We start from the raw sequence: 22,178 nt of genomic DNA, 5'->3' as shown, positions 1-22,178 counted from the left end.
TCTGCGCCCAAAGTTTTCCAGAAGTTCCCGCGCTTTTCCGCTGCTCAGCGTGTCAAGGTGACGTCACGTGATACCGCTCAGCACAACAACGTATGCATTTTCCAAAATGTAGAAAGGTGTTTTGAGACAGTTTTGGGCATGTGAATCGAATGAGTGAAGAAAGAACGGTAAAACAAATATATGAGGCAAATGTAGTTAGACAGAACCTGAGGAAGCCGAGGAAAACTCCGCATGACCAAGATGCAGTGCTTTATGTACCATTGGGTGCGGATAAGGATAAGTAGAAGTATTGTCCGTAGATATTACAATTATTTATTGCTTATCTCGCTCACTCCTTTCAAGAACGTCATAAATCAAAAATCGTCCGTTTTCAGTTGTGCATGTTTTCGGAATGTTTAGAAAATGTACTATATCCCAGTAAAAGAGGCATATTTTTAACATAATATTTACCCGCTTCAGGGCAGAAAATGTTGTTTTTGCATTTTGAAGAAAATGTATCGTTTAATTATTTTTATAAATAAATTAAATATTTTTCAAATGTAGGAAAAACCTTCAGGTTTTACCTAAAAAGATCTGTTGCTCAGTAAAAAGTTCAATAAGTGGTTTGATATTTATTTTTAATACATTGTGTTATTTTTTTAAACTTTAAAATCGTTCTCCTGAAAAATCAAGTATTTTGATTTATGACGTTCTTGAAAGGAGTGAGCGATCTGTGAAATGCAATAAAGAATAAGATATGTATAACATAATATGTACAAGTATATAATTTACATTGAATTTGAAACGAAATACGAGTAAGTATGTATATAAAAAAACAAAGACATACCCAATACGGAATTTCTTTTAGTTATTATGTATCAATAACTCAAAATATCGCATTTTACCCATATTTATACTTCAAAATGGTTGTGATATATAAATTCAATCGAAGCTATGATAACAACGTAATCCACGTTTGACGTAGGTACTGTATGATTTTCCACTGTATTAACAATATTTGATTGAAAACACTTTACCTATATTTTATAACTTGGTTGTAATTTCGACCATATTCGTAATAAAAATAATATTTTTTATTGTATTAACATTTTTTTTTCACTTACTGTATAAATTGCTCATACTTTATACTCTACTAAAAATATGTATAGTTACTATTCATGAACAAACAAACTAACTAACTAACCATCACGTCGCAGGCAGAGAGAATAGAACGCCACACCACTCTGTCTTTGCAAAAATTCTTCGCCACTTCTGCATTCATGCATCTCCTCATACATACCCGACGATTATTTCCACTCCTGACCCGGCCATTCATGAACACGTTGTAACAATTCTTTAAATGGGGCCGTGAGTATTGTTTTGTTAATAGCTTTGTAAATGTCACAGCACTTTAGATTACCTCCTTGGATTCGTACCTGTAGAAGTGGTTAGTGCATTAGATGAACGGGTAAAGTGTAGAGCAATTGTCCTCGAGTCGGATCCGCCACCGCTCCGGTCGCCCCTCCGGAGACGCGGCGTCCGCAGCGCCCGGTGGCCGCCCGGCCCGCCGGCTCCGCGCCCAGCGCTCAGTGCGAGGCCCGCGCCCGAGCGCTCGGCATGCGGCAGTGCGCAGTGCGCTCGTCATACTTTACACTACGTTGTGCCAGTTTCGCGAGGCGGATCATAACAAATGTTTCCCGAGTTTCCCCGCCCGGACTTGTTACTGTCACCCCTCGTGTTGCTCCGCAAAACGCGCTTTATTTGAATTTTGACGTCTCGAATTTAGAACCCGACGTCACACTTTATTCCGAGCGGTGTTAATTTTTGTTTTTACGTTTTGACATTTATTTGTGTATTTATTTTGTGGCAAGTGCGAAGTGTCGATAATACATCACCTGTGATAATGAATGTGACATAATGGACATTTTAGTGAATTTCGAATCGCCTTTTTACTTTTACGACGTCGGTGGTGCACAGGCCGATACTACGAGTTCGACTTCGGTGTCCAGACTGGCCATGCCAGCCTCCCTTCCTCCTAGAGCCACCTTCGCACGTCACCCAACCCTGTCGAAGGACAGGTAAGAATTTGAATCAAACAGCAGTCTTAAAATTTACGAATAAAAATAAATAAATAAATAAAATACTAAATAAACTAGATAAACGCATTTGTTATTTAAAATCTCCGTTTTTATGAATTCCTTATCACAATATTATTTTTCAGTTGTGTAATGTCTACTCTTTCCTTGTGCAAATAAAGGAGATCGTGAACTCTTCACTCCCCGATTTTATATCTTAAAATCCCTTTTTCGGCTCTCAGGTAGATTTGGGGTACAATTGTTGATCCCCCTTTTAGTTATCCTAAAAAGGCATGATTCAAGTTTACCCCCGTTTTCTTTCTTAAACGTGCTCCCCTATCTTTCAGTTTTTGAAAATTTTATAAAGCTGACATGACATTGGTATAAATCAATGTGCGATTCACGATTCTACTGAATTTGTTTTGTTTCGTGACAGCTGTTTCCCTTTGCGATGGTATTTTAAAATTGTAAAGAGATATTTGAATAATCTTGTACTTTAATGACAGCAACTTTATTTATTTTTCTACCTTTCGTAAAGTTACTGTTGTTCAATATTTTGCAATAATTTACTACTCCTTCCGCTAGTTAGTATAAATTTAATTATTTAAACAAATGAACTCTCTTACAAAAAAAGCTTTTTCTCGGTTATACGGATCGGTTCCTTCTAAACACTTAAAAAAACAATATGAACTTAAAGGAATGCAGTTGTATTGAGCGCAGTCCGGCACCATGGGCCTTTTTGTAATTTTACCTATCCAGGTATAATGCATCATACAATTTATAAAATACGAGTACTGTACCTCTCCGAACCCGGCCATAAAGCAGCCAATATGGTACCGCTCGTAGCGCCCGAAACGTCGGCGGATAGCCGGTGCCTAGCAGTGCATATCTCCGATAGTATTATCATAACTATTATGCATTCCTGCATTGTACAGGGCCTAAGGTCATTTTGTTCAGCGCCGACCCGGCGATAACCCTTCGGTAGTGTGGAGAGATATGGGCGTGCGACAGATCGGCCACGTGTTCGTCTGCCATGTACTTACTCTTGTTTACCAACACTATCTGACCGCAATACTCGACAAGTAGTGATAATTCTCTATACAGGATAAGCGTTTGCTAACTTAATGGAAGTAATAAAAATATATCAGTATTTGTTGTTCGAGTCGTAAAAAATAGTCATTGTCGTCGAGCTCGAAATCCCTTCTGTAGACAGGGTCATCGCTTCAGACTATTCTCTCCCTTTATCCTATGCGTCCTCGGTCATGACTCCCAAACCAGTCGTGTCTACCTCCACTTTATATTTTATCTTTAAATTTATTTTTTTATCGAGGGCAGGGTGATCTGGAAATATACCGTATTACTTTTAAAAATACGTGTTTTGTCCCCGGTTTTAATATAAACGTTTAAAAATGTGTGTCATCGTTACAATTACGCTTCATTCGCCGCTAAATCGGAACAATGGTTTTATAAAATAAATCGAAGTTGTTTCTCTCTTTTCCCCAAATTATTTATTAAACGTTAAAATAGAGCGAGCAGTTCAGTATTGTGTACAAAAGATGCATTGTAAGATTTGCGCACTATCGGACAATACGCTCTTGTGTGTATACAGTCTTCAATCTTTAACAGCTGCTTGCTAAATTAAACAAAGCACGTGAAATATTAAATATTTATAGAATTTCCCTCAACAGACAATCCTTTGTTATCTTATAACGTGTCGCATCTAATCTACTCTTGATTTATAGTACCTTACGTTGCATCGCATTGTGTTCTGCGGTTTCGGAATTATGGTAATTAATTAAGTATCCAAAACAATCCTGTATTTTAGTTTAACTGTTCCAGTTATATCATGTTTTATTTTTACTTCGCTTTATAGTAGGTATAAAAGGTTGCCAAATGGCTGTTTATAGTAATGGCCGTTGTCTGTCTCGCGAGTTGTGATTTGGCGGCCGCGCTCCTAATGTACGCTCCTTGATCTCTTGCCAATATTATAATCGGGTTGCCACTGGTCACCGCTGGTCAACTCTCGACTCCCTGCATACATCCCAAGGACGAAGCGTGTATGCCTACCGATCAACTACGCACCTACACATTTAAGATACGACGCACGTGTAAGGATCCTGGGATTTTGTTAAAATATTTTCAATTTGTAGATGTCGTTAAAGCAACAAAATAGCAAAGAAAGAATATATATTAACATTTTATTACTTAAAAAAAAGCATCTTACAATTATTTTTAAAAACTTATACAATTCACAAATCCTCTACAAATTTCACTTTCTAACGAAAAGTCCACGAAAAAAAGGAAAAATGCCGATCCTCACCCTGTATTTTACCTTTATTCACTTAAATCATTTTTTAAATACTAAATTCACATCGCTCTGTATCCCATATACTCAATCAATGGATACCAAACCTGTTTCGTTACATTTAACAAAAAAATTAGCGACAATAAGTAGAACTATGGTAAAACTCTATGTATTATGCATTCTCTATGCTTTCTTTCATTAAAGAAACGCCATTTTGCCATTTTTTTTATATTACCAGAATTAGATGAAGTACATGTATAAATGGTTATACTCTCTAAAAATGTTAAACACACAGCAGATTGAGGATGAGTGCCATATCTGTTTTTTTTTGTTTTACTGTTTTTCGTTTCATAAAAAAATAAATTCTCGCCACTTTCATACAATCGACCTGTTAATTTGTTTAAAAAATATATGTGTTGACAGACATTCAATCATTTAAAAAAATCTAATTAGTTTTAAAAACAAATTTATTAGGCGAACGTAATTGGAAAAAGGAGCAGAGAAAGACCGAGAAAATCATGGCATGATCAGGTACGCCAAATACTTGAAAGTGGTCAGGTTAGGAGTCGTAATAATCGGCGGGTATGTATGAGGAGATGCATGAACGTGGAAGAGGCGAAGAATGTTTGCAAAGACAGAGTGGTGTGGCGTTCTATTCTCTCTGCCTACCCCTGCGGGGAAGCGGCGTGATGTTTAGTTAGTTAGGTAATTCGTTTTAATATTTTAGGTGAAACAATAATATTGTCTTTAAAATATTTTCAATACATTACCTACGACAATTTTACCTATTTGAAATTGCCTACTTTAAATAAATTAGCCTTTTTTTACAAAGCTCCCTTACTTTAGAATAAGCTCTAAAATGATTTTTCTAAGCTCTATGATTTATGCGGAATTTATTTACAATGTAAGTATTGACTTTCAGTCTTAATGCATAAATAAAAGGTTTGATTGAAAAACATTTTAATAGGTTTCAGATTTATACGGTAAAATGTATTATTGAATGATGTAAGTCCTTTTGACCGGTATTATTATATAACATCACCGATGTAATGTTTTACTATGAAACAAATCAGATATGTTTTTTTGTTGTATTTTGATGGTAAAAAAATCGTTAAAAGCGAAAGCTTCCGATTTTTCCCATAATTACACAGAGATTGTGTACCTACTTGGGGCTTATTATAAAGCAGTTAAAGCTGTTCTGCGTGGTACTTATCCCACCTTATTATTACCACTTAAACGTTTTCTCTTTAAACTTTAAAACATAATAAACGTGTTTTTATGTTTTCAGTATGTGGAGTTTTTGTTTGTTTTTATTAATGCGTTTTCATCGTAATTAAATTAAAATTGCATCTCCTGAAAACGCATGAATTGATTAAACAATTTATTTCGTTAGGCGTTCATCAATAATTATAATTTGTATTGAAAAAGTAAAAAAAAAACAATATAAGTATATATAATTATGAAAAGTCGACGATACTTTTATGTCTGATTTACGTATTCTCTGAGAAGGTGAATTTACGTAGGTATTTCACGTGTTTCTATAAAACGTTTGATTATATTTTGCGCTGGAGCCAACAGTTGTTTTATCTTTGAAAATAAAACAAGAATTTCAATGACCTAAAGTCATAAAATACAACGTTGGCTGAAAAATGTTTTACGTATTTAAGTGAATAGATTCGATGAGTCTTGAGTTTTATAGTAAATTGGCAGTCGCGCAATAGTATTTGATTGTAAACAAGTATTTAAAAATTGGTGATTACCCAATATTCGTTCGTATTTTATTGGTTTTATAAAAAAAATGTATTTATTAACAGTGGTGCAATTACAACTGCCTTTTAAGACAGATTAATCGCTCTTTCCTTAGTATTTGATTGTGCACTAGTAAAAAAATGTGTTTACCCAACATTAGTTCGTATTTTGTTAGTTTAAACGTTTTTTTTGTGTTTATTGACAGTGGTGCAATTTCAACAACATTTTAAAACAGATTAATCGTTCTTTCCTCACTGCGATTTATTGTGATACGTTGTCCTAATTCATTAGACCGACTCGCTAACTATTATTCACCTCTATAAAGTTTACAGACCTAATGGTGTTTGTGCGTAAAACGTAATCTTTAATGCTGGCATTATGTCTGCTCACACGAAACTAAGCGTTTTACACTTTTATAACGCGTAAAAACACAACATATCGGTGTTACTTGGTCAGCGTATATTTGATATTATGACCCTTTATTGTGAGATTTTTAACAAAGGAAATTTACATAATAATAGGTAAGCCACGACAAGTTTGTATTAGCTATTTACTCTGACCTATCTGTTTATACGGGATTATAATAAAAATGTATTGAAGCAAATTACCTACATGTTTTTTTTCTATTTTGTATTATTATGTGATATTTAACTTCGTCACCTTCGGATAAATGGCCCCTTTTGTGTCTTGATTTTTCCCTAGTTGCGGTATAGCATTATAATAGCAAATTTAAAAAAATATGTTTTAATTTCCGTACACCATTTTTGTAAACTACTCGTACTACCTCACACGCACTTTTGATTGCACTACAAAAATGCATTGTGTCGTTCTTATATTAATATTTTATTTATATGGTATGTTATGATGAATTTTGAGTGATATGGAAATATTTTACAATCGTTAATATATTTTTAAAAGTGTAAATGATTTCAACATTATGAAATTGGTATTGTTAATATGATTAACAGAATTTACATTATCCACTGACACTTCGTGATGGAATTGCATTTTTAATATATTATTAGATTAAAACCAATATTTTTAGCTTTTCCACTTTATTTTTATTTGACCAGACCGGGTTTCGTCGTTACCGACATCATCAGACTGGTGATGATGTCGGTAACGACGAAACGTCGGTACCAGTCTGTCGGTACCAATCTGTCGGTACCAGTCTGATGATGTCGGTGACGACGAAACCCGGTCGCTGGTCAAATAAAAATAAAGTGCAAAAGCTAAAAATATTGGTTTTAATCTAATAATATATGATTAACAGAACTTACTCAGGTAAAGCATCGGATCGGAGATCCGAAGGTCTCAGGTTCGCGCCCCGTAGCAGGCAGTTACTTTTTTTTTTATATACCTAATCATTTCGTAATGTAATAATCATAACTTGTAATAAATATTTGTTAAAGGTAAAAACGTTTATCTTTTTGATAATTTCTTAATTCTTAGATATGTTGAACAAGAGCCAGGCTCTTCTCTGTCCAACGCCTTTCGTCGTTTTCTGCCTGAAACCAGGTTTATCAGATCTTTTTACTATTACTACTGACTCCTATCCGCATCAAATGGTGCATTTCCCATTGCATCAAATTGATCATTTATTTTATGAAGGCAAGGCGTAGTCGTCCAATTTAGGTACCAGTCCAGGGTTATATTTAATATATATATATTAGAGTGAATAAATAAACATTTTTATTTTCAACCCCTTGGGATCGAACCCGGTACCTCCAGAATGGTAGCCAAATGTGCACTATGGAAGCGGGCAAATACTACACGAAAAATTGCCAAAAAGTCATTTGGCACGAAAAAAATTGCCGATTGCCTTTTTTGGTGCGCGTTGTGTTTGATTAGCCACCGCAGTTAAAAATAATCCACCTATAAACGTGCGGTCAAAACGTAGGTACGGCACAACTAAAAGAATCCGATTCAGCTGCATGGCCATAAGTCAAACGCCGAATTGATGTGTTGAACTTTTTACTCGGATCCTTCGATTTGACATCTTATTCTGAAACACGTCTGGACCCGGTCGGGCGTCGCGACGGCGTGCGAGACACTGAAACTTGGGAAATTTCTGATTCATGCCCGGTATTGTTTAAAGTTGTTAAAAATATTTTGTTTAGAATTCCTAAAATTTTTAAGCTCCGTAAAATTGCATTTTTTATTTAAAGCACTTTTCCCTTTAATGTGCTTGCATTCTTATTGCGTCTACTATTATTTTTCTAATTTCAAAGCTTTTACTCCCGATTCAAAGGCACCTTGTGTATCCACACTATTCTTTATTGTGATACGTAGACAGGCGACATTCTTTTAATGCTATGCTTTCTGAATAAGGCTCGGAGATATTGTACTTTTCCCGTCTTTCTTTTGTGCGTAGCTTCACATTATTTCTTCTTGAATGATAAAAATAGGAGCCAACTCTCGTTGACCTTTTTGAACTTGCCTTTTCGCTTCATTGACCGTGGCTTAGTACTGTAACATGATTTATTTTATTTCTCGTAAACATTGGTCCATCCTTAATATGTTAATATAAACACGCAATTGAAAAATACTGATTTTGTTAAGTAAAGAAATAATCTCTTGCAAATATTACTTATGGCCATTCCGTGATCACTGACGTTACATTTTATCCCAGAATGTAAATCATTCGTAGACATACCCATTTCAAAATCAATATATTGTTAAATATTCTCAATTCCCAAAAATAAATACACACTTAATATTTATAACTTGAGCATAATTTGTATACATAAAATGACACTGCATTTTTTTTTTGCTTACATCACCAGTCACATTTTGCTACACACACCTGCAAAAATTAATGGACAATTCAAAACTCTGGTGTATTAAAACGTACAATGTGGAGTATTTAAAAAAAAAACAGGTCGCTGACGATACAATAAAAATGTGAGATTGCATTGATTGTGTAACCAAACTTTCACGTGTCGCTCCAGACAAAAAATAGCAATTGCAACTATCAAAAATAATATTGTTTAATTAATGCATTTTGATAGCTATATTTAATAAGTTTTGTCGTTTTTGACTTTTGCTGAAATGACTCTTTTAATCCTTTGAATTTTTTTTTATTTTTAAATAACTAGAGAAAAAAACGGCAAAGGTTTAAGTGGAAAATGGTTAATTATGAGTTAAGAGGGCGTCGAATGATGTTTTTTTACAAAATTATCCACCATACTATAAACTATAAAGGTTCAAGTTAGTAAGTGAATGAGAGTGTGATATATTATATGTATCCATAAAAGTTTCAAGTAGCTTTTATTTGGCAATGGACATTTTTTTACGAATGCTTTTTTTCCAAAATACCAAATGTCACCGTAACCCTTTTTGCTTTCAGCCCGTCGAGGAAATAATTTGTTTGTGAACCGTCAACATGTCTAATTCGCGCGGTGACGTATACTGAAATGCAGAAAACGTCTAACCTAGACACTAGACTCGTCAAGTTCCCAGCACTCGTAGTCCGCGAGGATTCGTTCACCGCACAAACCAAAATAACTCCACAGATGTTTTTCACCTCAGTTATATGTTACACTACATATACTACATGTTGAGCACTACCTATCTCATTTCTTCGAGTAATTACAACTCCACGAGAACAAATCTCGTAATGCAACATTTATCGGGAATTTCGGCGCTGGATATTACAAATAATATTGAATGAATATTTCTTGCACTGTAGCGATATGCAATTGCTAATAATAAAAAAATCAAATATTTGATCAATTTCATGAAGGTTTATGCCAATAAAAAAACCTACTGATTTTAACCATAGTAGATTTTTCCAATTAAAGCATTAATATAACTTCCAATATTTAAGTAAGTAGTGCGGTTGTCAATCATGGGTAGAAAGTTAAGTGTTGCAAAGTACAAGTGATCTTTAAAACCAGCCATTAACATACCCTTTAAATGCCCAGATTTTAATATTTTTCTTCATCTATGTTGAGATATCAACAAAATATCGTAATGTAAAAATATAAATCAACACGTGTTGTAGAAATAAAATTAAATAATTTAAAAATAAAATATTTACGTAATCCCTTCCGAATGAGGTATTGCGTTTTTGTGACTAATTTCCTATTTGTCAGTCATTTCGAATTGAATGAAAATATACTAATCTTGTGATTTTGTTTCAGCCTCAGTGAGTGCTACTTTGCCAGCAAGGGGGCGGCTGTGGTGCTATCCAGCGGCGGAGCGGGGGGCGGTGCGGGGGCCAGGGGGCAGCGCCGCCCCCCGCCCACCCCCACCGCCCCCGCGTCGTCGAGTGACATCCACCAGCACCTGCAGTCCATGTTCTACCTACTGCGACCCGAGGAGACACTCAAAATGGTAAATTTACTTTTTTTACGGTCACATTTTGTTTTATTGGTTAACCTCGAAAAACTAAGGTTCATCTGAGATAAGGCCACGATAAAATAACGGTTTCAATAAAAAATCGTTATTTATATCGAAATATTATTGAAATTTAACAACAGCAAAAAACAAATAATAGAAATAACCGACATAACTGTAATATTTTTCACAATTAAATAAAGTTTTAAATTCTAAATTAAGTTTTATTATTTCATGGCAGTAAAAAAAAACATTGTATTCTAGGGTTAAATGGGATACAATCCCGAAGACGAGAAACGGCAAATGGTTTGATACGATATAATTGACGACAAATTAATATATTTATGACACAATCTTAATTTGTAAATATAGTACATATTTGACTCTTGAACCCCTAAATGTAAAATTAATTACGATTATTATTTTAAAATAAAATTAAGCTTGTTCTTTCTTAAGAAAACTTAAAACATATTTGTAAATCTATAAAAAGGATAAAAGAAGTGATTCTCATGCCTTTCGTTACAAACGTTTCAGTATTATTTTAGGCTTTCGTGAATCGCGAATTTAGTAGGAATCGTATTTAAAAATAAATCGGTGTTGACGGTTTGATTTCCTCGTGAAATATGGTGAAATATCATTTCTGCCTCAAATTTTTGTCGGAATATTTTTTTTTCAGAAATAATTTTGTTTCGAAGGTAGTCGATACCTTATTTTAATAAATATGCTTTTCTATGCTTTCTTTTAACGTGACCTAGTAGTGTCTAATTATATTATTTCTTGGCCCATTTAACCGCTTTTGAAATAGAATTTTCAAGATCATTGCCTGTTATTGACTTTGTCGACCCGCATTATTTTTTACTTTTGAATGCGTTATTCTTAAACAGAACATCTATTAATTTTCTTCTCGTGTCAATTGGTTGTTCGATATAACCGAGCGTTATTTTTTCCTATGACTTCATTCGTGTAGATTCTAATGGAATAGCATTTGTTACCCGGCGGACATATTGCTCACCAATCACCAATTACATCACTCGACTGGAGATATGGCTCGATGTATGATAGATGGACTACTCAATTGACACGCAGCTTGACATAATGCGAAGAGTATGTTCCGCTGACAGGCTGCTATTGTAATCGTTCAACGATAATATACATAATACGTTATATTGAAAAGGACTCGGATATTAATTACAGTAAAACCTCGATATAACGGAGGGAGGGGACGTCCGTTAAAGCCGAAAGTCCGTTAAATAAAAATAAGTTTAAAATGAATCAAAATATTTTTTTGAAAATATGAATAATGTATTTAGATATAAATAAACAATACAAAACATGAACAAAATTCTATTTATTGTCTCCGGACACTCGTCGTGAAGTGACGTTGCTGTTTGATATGGACGAAATTGCTTTCGATAATCCTGCTTTGAATAAAGGAATCAAGTTTTGTTTGGACTTTTTTAAGTTTTGAGAAATATGTAATTTGTGATTATTATAACCGCTAAAAATTGTTTACATGCGGCAACACTTGAATGTACAATATTAACAGGACGTTCGTTAAATAGAGGTCCGTTTTATCGAGATAACAAATATATATCATATATAACAAAAATATATCACCAAAACATGAAATTTCAACTTTTCCAAGTACGGGCTATTTTCTCTCTGGAGTTATTTGTATATTTTGATTATTGTTTTTATATCATTCACACCATTTTCTTCGCCTGTATATCATTATAAAATATCAACGAACAAATTGATTTCAATGAATTCTCGAGAATCTCTAATGTTCAATTATTGTTGCTTTGTTAGTGACCTTTGTTGATTTCGCTGTACTCGTATATAGCGTATTTATCGTCCCGGTCACCCGTGGGCCGCGGGTCACCCCTCGTCTTGAGATTTGATACCAAATTAATGACCTTCCGTGAACGTCTGCGATGATTGATTTCTGTTTGTCGACCGCAGCGTTTGTTTTTGTCATATGATCCGTTTCCATTACTGGTAAAAAATATATTGTTTTGTGCTATATTCAACAGTACAATTAGACGTGTTCGCGAACAGTCTACTTATTCGTATCTCTGTTTTGAACCGTTACACTTTGGACGTTTATGTATTTTTTGTTGTCATAAGTTTTTTTCAAATTTTTATATGGAATTGTCAAAATTCCAAGAAATTATCAAGAATTGTCCTTTGGGTTTTAGGAAGCTTTACTCAATTTTTCGCAATTTTGACTGATGTATAATATTGTTATTTAAAAGTTCAATTGGATTAAGTGACTAAGGCGCGAATTTGTATGTCCAATAGATGAAAATGTAGTGTACGAGTATTACTACAATTATCGGCAAAAAAAAAAAAATCAGAGAGGTTTCTACGTTTTACGTTTGTAAAGGAATAGTTTTGGGTTATCCTGTAAAACAGTTTAGAAGATAATGAAGCTTTGACCCAAAGGGTTCGATTTATGTTGGTTATACATATTTGGTTTTAAATCATTCTAAATATATTTCTTCGCTTTCTTTAGTAAGCGCACTGTCTTACCGTCTTAATTTGGTTGTCGCTAAATGTTTTGTTTTGATTTGAATGTCGGCGCATTAGTTACCCCGCGGCATCTCGCCCCTCGCCGAGACGGGCCGGTGAGGCGGAGTAGTGACCGCGACTGGAGCCAACGACCAATGTTCTCATTAGTCACCTCACTCGAAGTGAAATTCATAAAATCTGTTAACGACCCTGGTCCTGGATCCGAGACGTTGAACTCCTTATGTCAGGATTATATGTACTCCACTCGCTTTGTGCATCGCACGTCACAACGGGGTCGTTGTATAACGTGACACGCAACTTTATCGGTACTCTAAAAATCCTTCAGTTTTGTATGATTTTCTTTATGGCTGGAATTTTATTTAGAGAGTACAGCTTCTATTTATGTCTGGCGTTCTCTATCATTATCTACCCTCATAAATTGTATTTCACTCGCTTCTTTTTAGGTAGTAGGTGTTTTATGTAATTGTACGAGATTACGTATTAACGATTTCTTCGAATTGATGTCGGCCAAAATTAGTTTCATTCCTAATTTCAACTGCGTAATAAAAATTCAATCATATACACATAATTTATTACCGCAGCCATGGCGCCTTTAAGATGTCTAATAATTGTTTTTCTATATCAATCTCCGCACGTTTGGTTTGACCGTGAACATCCTAAATAGGTGGGGGTTCTGTGTATCCTTTGATGTTTCCCAAACAATAATTTCCGACCATCCGTCATCTCGCGAGTTGTATAATACAACCTCATCCGCCTTGACCGTCCCGCCGCGCGCCGGCCGCACAAAGCGAATTACCCAACAAATTACGCCGAGAAATGATGATTGTCCCTTTTTGTCTGGATAACGTAGAGTGGGCAGGCACTCGGTATCCGCACTCCACCGGTGGTCCTCACTCCGCGGGACCAACCCACAAATCCCATTCAGGAGTCCCACTTCACGCTCTCCGTTGGCAGACTCGCCCGCCTCGACACTTGGCCCTGATATATGCTATTCTATCCCTTTCCGTAATATAACTAAACTGCAATATTAATGCGAATGCATCATTTTTTAAGTACACTACTATTACTACTACTACTACTACTACCATCACGCCGTTTCGCTGCATTGGTAAGCAGAGAGCAATAAACGCCACACTCGTTTGTCCTGACATACACCTTCACATCCATACATCAGTCACACATCACCTCCGCTTACGTAAACTTTTGACACCACCAAATTTTAGGTTCTGATTGATTTGTCTTTTTTGGCCGTCCTCGTTCTGTTTACCCGTTCACATTTTACGAGTCAATTTCGATAAACCTCTTTATTTGTCGATAACACTTGTGACAAGGGCTGTCAGTGTGTATGTATATACCAAAAAGGGTTTAATTTATTGGGGATAAAATCAAATTATTTTCACAATTCGTTATGCAAAGAGCCCCTTTTGGATGTAAATTTACAATAAGGGTGAATTTCCAAAGCTTATTTAGCAGTTTTACGAGCAGCTCGAATCCGCTAGAATGATTCATTTGAAAATTTAAGAGAATAGAAAATAAGAAATACAACGTATTTTTTAAATACATACATAAAAGTCCATGATTTTTTTAAATCGTGATTTTATTTTACAATCAGTTCGCTATTCGTATATTCAATCGGTGTAAGAAAATGAGAAGTATATAATCAGTGTTTTTTGACATCTCAACATAGATGAAGAAGTCTGGGCATTTACGGGGCTTACGACCGTCATAGGCTGAGTTTAGTGATTGGTGAATGTTACACGCGTGTAACATTCACCAATTCTACCCATGATTGACAACCGCACCACTCAAATTCTTGGAAGATGAGATGCCAAAAAAATAATATGAAAAATAACTTCTATAATTGGAGATAATCCAGATTTGTTAACAAGTATTCGGACACACTCAAACTGTTGTAAGTAATAATCAGTGTCACCGAAAGACCAATTTTCGCATTATACAGGATTGAATAATGTATATTGAATAATGTTCGCCGATTTGTTGTAGTAATATTGGCACGACACTCAATTGCCCGAAATGTTTAGCCTCTTGTGTTACTACGGCTTCGTAGAATGATTCAATTTATATCGTTTGATTGTAATTTTCCACTTCACATAGTGCCGGGCCTATCTGTTCTGCGACTTACAAAGGAGACATTTAAGGTATTAAGGTCCCCGATTACTAGGATTATTACAAAAGCTCCGTGGCAGCTTTATAAAATGTTTTAATCTAATTGATTTTTTATTTTCTGTTAAAATCAAATATTTGTAGTTTATATTAGCACTTTTAAATTTATTTTATTTCTGATATCTATTGTATTCTTGCCAGTGCCCTTTATTATAACCTTAAATATAATGTATACCCACCCACAGGCCATGCCTTTGTGTGATCTTTTTTTGTATTAATATTTTATATATTTTTTGTACTTGTAATTATTATGTATTCTGAAATGCAAAAAAAAAATATCAATGGGAGTTGGATACGTCAGAGGTTTATTTGTATTCGAAATTATCTGTCACGATAAATCTGAGTAAAATGAATTAATTAATAATGGGTCAAAATAAATATTAGTGATTTTTCACCGTATTATTTATTTTTAACTATCCAATATCACATGGACTGGTATCGGAGGTACAAGATTGATCACATTGTCTTTTTGCTAAAAACGATCGAGATAACACTGCGTCAATACGATGCAGTGCCTTGTGCACTATAGGGTGCAGATAAGGGTAAGAATAGAATATTTACATTTGATGTAGCGCTATTTACGACGTTGAAATTGCAAACCTTCGTGAGGAGGTTAGTTATAAATTCTTTGTTATTATATTTTGAATGGGTATAGGAATGCTCCCTCTATTAGTTTCTTTATTCGCGAAGCACTCCTTAACAACACAATACAAGTTCGCGTGCCGCTGAAGTGTTTGATTCATTGAACGTCCTTCACCCCTCTTGTAATAATGGCCACTCTATTATGTTTAATAAGAGTAACTGGAAGTGATCCTGCACCTGCGAATTTCGTAACTCTAAACTGAACATTGATAATTTCGAATAATAATAATGATGATAATAATACCTACCTAAGTTGCTTCAACCGCCTTTATAGTGTAGTGGTTAGCACATTTGGGTACCATGCTAGAGGTCCCGGCTTGACTCTCAGGGAGGTCAAAAAAAAGCGTTATTCACTGTATTATTTATTTCATATTACCCTGGACTGTTATCTGTAGCGTAGGACTAATCACCGTGCTTTCATATAATAAACGATCGAATTAACATTGCATAAATTGGATGCAGTGCCCTACGCGCTATTATATTATATTTTTATATTACCATATACCAGTATACGTAAATTACCTTTTATGTAAATAATTTAAAATCGTTTAGTGATATTGTGTAATGCTATATTCGTTGTAGGAACGTTGGGTTTAATTTCCATCGTTTTCCCTATTTCAAGTATCTACATCCATAACGTACCTAATATTCGTGAATATATATGTGGAAGTATTTTATTTTAAATAATGTACCGTATACTACATATTTTAATTCATATTTATTGCAGTGCACACTAGACTATATGTCACTATCAGCTTTCGCACAAAGTTTCCAGCTTAGGGTTCCGCATTATCCCCTTGTCACATCAATTTGTCGTAACGTATTACATGACTAGTTGGCGGACAAGATCTGCATGCGGGCCACTAATGGCTCTGTCAGCAGACGCTACGTGTCAGGAATGGAATCCTCGTATCATCATTGTTCCACGTTAATCAGTCGCTGCACAAAGGAATGCACGAACCCTTTGTATCACCTATTAAAATGCACTATTCGCCATTGTGTATCTGCAACTGGCTCTCCCGGTTGCCATATCGGTCGACATTAACTGGCTAACTTTTATCGTCTCTCGCTTTATATTTATTTTATCTCGCGGCTTGGTGGGTATTTCTTTTGTAAATTAATTGAATTATTAACTGTCGTAGCTTGTATTACGATGTATCAAAAACGATAGCCAATATGGATTTTAACCTTAATATTATTTCGGCATCGTGTGCTTTATCAATTTTTTCAATAAACTTTTACGCTTAGTTATTTTTCAACTTTACTTCTTGTTTAAGTTTAATAAAATATTCGAATTATAAAATATTTCAATTGTTTTAAAGATTGACGTGAATCACTAGACTGAAGAGAACTTTTTATAATTTTCCATAGTATGGTTAAATGCTCGCTTAAAATTATTCTGAGTGATGGAATTTAACTGTGATATGATCTTCCTTAATAAGTTTATGATTATAATGCGAAAGAATTTATGAATTAACACACAATGTAACATGATTCAGTGCATTCGACCCCTGACAGGTTCATGACAGTATGTAATCCATCTACATTTAATTACGGAGAAGCCTCCAACATCAGTTTACTTGATGGTATTATCAGTGTGTTCTTAGGTATTGTAATAAAGATGCTTTCTATACCGTATCTTCTCTTTATCTCGTCCCTTGTCCCACTTAATGCAGCGGAAATGTTATTTAACTCTTCTTACTTCTGCTTATCTCTTCCTATTATTCTCCACTTTTCGTTTACTCGTCTCCTTTTGTAAGCTCCGTTTATCTTATTAGATAACGTGACATAAGTTTATGTTCCCGTAAAAGCTCTTCCTTTACAGTGTATTGCTTAAATCAACGGTTTCCGAAAGTGCTTATATGTTTTTTTTGTACTGTAAGTAATCTTTTACTCACTTTTAACATAGTAAAAGTAATACGTACTGTGATATACACATGTATAAGAGTAACACATCAAACGAAATGAAATCACTTTGATCAAAGGAGTTTCGAGTATTTCGCAATAAAGGTCTATACTCTATACCTACTCCTGATATCCGTTAAGTTGTTAAATAACTAATTTTAAAGGAGCTATTAATAATTGGATAATGTGGGTAGGTAGATGCGAAATAGATCATAACCTTTGGCCATATCATCCACGATTGCATGACTCACGGGACCTTATAACTAAAAATAATCATGAAACAATAATGTAAGAAATTTGATTATTATCAACTGCAAAAACAACATTGATCTGACAACGCTTGTCCAATAGAAATGTGTGATATGTTATAATTACACTCTACTTTTTCCACATTAGCATTTTCAACTACTTGCATTGCTAGAAGATGCTTTCAATTTGCTGTTATGTAGTTATGAGTTAGGAGCACATAATGTTGGATGTTCACGTGTAGTATTATTTATTCGTTGGTAGTTTGTCTGTTTGTGTCCCGGGGTGGAGGTGAGCGCAGTGTCCTGTCTAGTCGCTGCGTATCACGCTGGGATAATGGCCCGTCCGTAGGCATGCACATCCAGCGGAGCCACGGGAAGATTGGTGGACCTGTCAGCCAGTTACCGACTCTACACTTGTTAAGAGAAGGGTTGTTAGTACTTGGAGATTACATCTGAATTACGGTGTGGTTAAAGCTCAACTTAGCGAGTCTACAGAGACCTGTGCAATACGTGATGGCGAAGGCCTTCAGACTCGTGACTCTTATCCAGGATAACAGTTGTATTAAAACAACCTATTTATCTTAAACTAGCTAAAATAAAACACTTAAAATCATTCTGTACCAATTTCCTAAGGAGCCGGCAGCCTTTTAATGTTAATGGCTGTTTTTAATTTTTTCTCTTCATAAAAATTTGCTTCGCGTCTCTTTCGTCCGATTCAAAGAAGCGAAGTAATATTTTTCGTTGTCCAATTTGCGGTTTCGCATGAATGCGAGGTAAATTATACCCTGTCAATAAGACTGATTTTCCAATTCGCCCGTTTGGTCTCCACCGAGGTGAACAAAGGACTTTACTTATCCGAGGATCCGTCGCCGTCGCTTTGTTCGCGCGAATTACGACCTTGCGGACGTGTAATTATTATCTTCCCCGAAAATTTCTCCCACTCGCGTGAATATGCACAAAATGTAACATCACCCACTTGACGACGTTTATGAAGTCATTTTCCAAGTAAAAAATAAGTGTTGCTCCAAAACTTCAATAATGTGAATTTTTCCTTGCTATATTTATGTTTAAGTATGCTCGTGTTATATATATGACGTATTTATCTGTCAGTTGCAGATATAGCTCGAATAACCTTAATTATATTGCAGAATGAGGAAATAAATTGGATCAGATTGTTTCAAATCGACAAAATGGCAAACAATTTGTAGGCCCTTATCTCAATTGCCCGGTTTGGTCCACCATAATCATTTCTAGATTTCTCAGAAGAAGGTTTTCTGCCTTAATTTATTTCCTAGTCAACTAGACGAATAATCAAAAGAGATTTTTTTTTTAAACTTGAATATCGCTCTTTTCCTGCTTAATGGATTTTTCCCAATGTTCGCAAAAATTCGTATAAAATATTTGTATCGCTTCGATATCGTTTGACGTCATCCGGAGTTACATTTTGATCGGTTTTAAGCCCAAAAGGGATGGTTTACGAATCCCCAACTCATACTACCCTGGTAGATTTACGTTATCTTACTGTACTGTACTTTGGTACAGGAAGAAATAAAACGTCGCTCGATTTTAGCCACAGAAGATTTAACATCCTAAATTATACGATCATATTTATCTCGTAAATTATACGATCTATTTGTATTCAGATAAAAATAAGGATATTATTAAGAGTCTTAATATAATACATTTTAAGAGATGTCCTATTGCCTCATATCGTCATTTAACTAAATAATTATTTACTCAGAATGATTATTCATTTTTGTGTCGTTATCTTGGCTATGTATTTACCTTATAAGATAGTGCATAATCCTTTAATATTATTATGAAATATATATTTTTTTTAAATAAATAATATTTCTCCCAGCGACCGAGATACGCATATCTTATCGAATGTTTGTCCACGGGTCAGCACATGCCCACGAACCCGTCTATAACATATACAAAAATCTAATGACTAATTCTATGTACACTACATCGTAATATATGTATTAAATCATTTTAATTTCTATGAAAATGGCCCAAACTTGGATGAATTAATTTACATGTTTATGAATATTCATATATGCTATTAAGTCAAATGAGATTGTTTCTTCAAACCTGATTGCGCCGTGTTGAGCTTGTTAGTTATTATGACTATCTTGGCTATCCCGTTATACGTTTATAGAATTTCATCGACTTGACGACCGGTGATATTTCAATATCATATTTCTAACCTCTATTAGCGCCCTTTCACGATAGAGCTTTTGTAGTACGGTTAATGAATGTCACACTGTTTATAAAGTATTCACATAAACCTGCCAATGACAGTCCTCAAATCCTATAAATACTCGGACTTCGAAATTCCCATCTTCATCTAAGCTGAGATATCAATGGAATCTCGTTCTGTATGGTACAATACTTACTACTACTACTACTGACCCTTGTCCGCACCCAATGGTGCATAGGGCACTGCATCTAATTGATGCAATGTCAATTTAATAAGTAATATCAAATAATTATCAAAGTGAAAAAAAACAACGTATATTTGTGTTGACCTCCCTGGGAACCAAATTCGGCACCTCCAGCATGGTAGCCAAATGTAATAACCACTACACTATGGAGGTGGATACTTACTCAAACAAATTGTGGATCCGCGTGTATGTATTTTATTATTATTATTTATTATCAATTCTTTAATTTACCTTTTCGTCGTAAAAATTATTGCGGCGGTCATCATTAGTTGCGTAACGTCTAGCAACATAACAACATAACATCGTGTCCGATGAAGCGCGAACGTTAGGGACCGCCGTAGAAAGTGCTCATTTACTTAAGAAAGTTATCGATCGCATATTATTTGACTGTCTCAATTAAAGGTAACACGTTTCGTAATGTCTTGACGCATTTCATGCAAACAGATACATTAGCATGAAGGGCTTTCACTCACGATACAGACGTGTCATACCCAAATACTCAGCGCTACTCCAATTTGTACGTACCTTTTTCACGGTTGATTTAATTTCGTATATGGCACTGGATACCTTTTTCGCTCTTTTCAAACATATTCAAGTCCACTTTAGTATGAACGCAGCTCCATGTATGTCACGAGTTGACAAATTACTTACTGATGTCTTTTCTACCGAATGTTTAATCTAAAACGTTGGGTATTTTTGGCATTTCGTGCGTGCAATGTAGAGAAATACCGTATTAGGAAGATACCCTATTTTATTCTTCGCAGCAATAGGTAGAAATAAGAGTGTCGCAGCGATGACTATTTACAGTACCTACATCACCCTGAACTCCTTCACTCACGTCATCAATTCATTCTCTTTTTTTATCTTATTGAATATATTCCTGTACCCAAGGGGCGTAGGAATGATCAAGTTGATACTGCTTAGATCCAAGCGGTGGCCAATGCACCAATGGATGCGAGTACAAGAAAATAGAGAAGATTTCTTTGTACAGAATGAAATCAGTTTTTCTTTTACACTTTATTTTTTAATGTATTGCACATATTATGTGTCACGTGCGTTCCGCACACAGAAAACAACTTATGCAAATATGTATGGTATGTTATAATTTTTTTCATAGTTTTTAAGAAGTATTCATTTTAAAAGTGTACGTCGTGAGGAACTAAGTACAAAACGTTGTATTTTTTCCTTAATATGTAGATAGACGCTTGTTCTAAAATAGAAATTCTATTTCCACATCTTTGTGCCTACATTTAGGATTTCTTCGGCTCGCTTGCTTGTCGTGGTTTTTTTGTTATTTAGTTTCGCCTTCCATTCGAATTGTTTAGTCGTGAACAGAGAACAGGCGCGACTGATAGTAGCTGTTAGCGCCACCTCGGACATCTGTCGCCGCCGGCTCGTCGTGTTGTCACCGTCACTTTCTTTTGTTTGATGCATAATAATATTATTCATTCGCCTATGTGAGTCCGTGCATTCTCCTCTCTCCGCCCAGTATGCACTACCACTACACTAATTCTGACTACCACAAGGAATTTAGAAATTGTATATGTGTACCATTATAATATATTGGGTGTATAATGATCGGATGCGTTAATTTGAAAGTTTTCAGGGGAACGTCATTTTAAAAGAAGAAAAACTTTAAAAATACTTTTTTGTCTTTACCTAGAAACACTGCGTAAATATTTGTTGTAATTCACCAATATAACTATAAAAGACCATAAAAGGTTCGGTTAAAGAGAGAAGAAAATATCACTTTTAACTCACATTATGGTAG

General features: G+C 35.0%; 1 protein-coding gene across 3 annotated transcripts in view; it reads left to right on the top strand.

The window, feature by feature from the left end:
• The window catches only part of ssh (Protein phosphatase Slingshot), a 184,050-nt gene that overhangs the window by 125,622 nt on the left and 36,250 nt on the right, over positions 1-22,178 (top strand). For 2 of the 3 annotated variants that reach the window (XM_088275056.1, XM_088275054.1), the window contains exon 3: positions 10,254-10,446. In XM_088275056.1, the coding sequence (XP_088131182.1) occupies positions 10,254-10,446 (193 nt within the window). Of the gene's footprint in view, positions 1-1,566; positions 2,058-10,253; positions 10,447-22,178 lie in introns of those variants that run through there. The other variant, XM_088275055.1, reaches the window with a different exon arrangement.

Source organism: Brachycentrus maculatus, unplaced genomic scaffold (assembly GCF_059751285.1).
Source record: "Brachycentrus maculatus isolate JH-2025_06_01 unplaced genomic scaffold, ASM5975128v1 h1tg000778l, whole genome shotgun sequence".
Classification (NCBI taxonomy): domain Eukaryota; kingdom Metazoa; phylum Arthropoda; class Insecta; order Trichoptera; family Brachycentridae; genus Brachycentrus; species Brachycentrus maculatus.
This window is presented reverse-complemented; position numbering and strand designations above follow the sequence as displayed.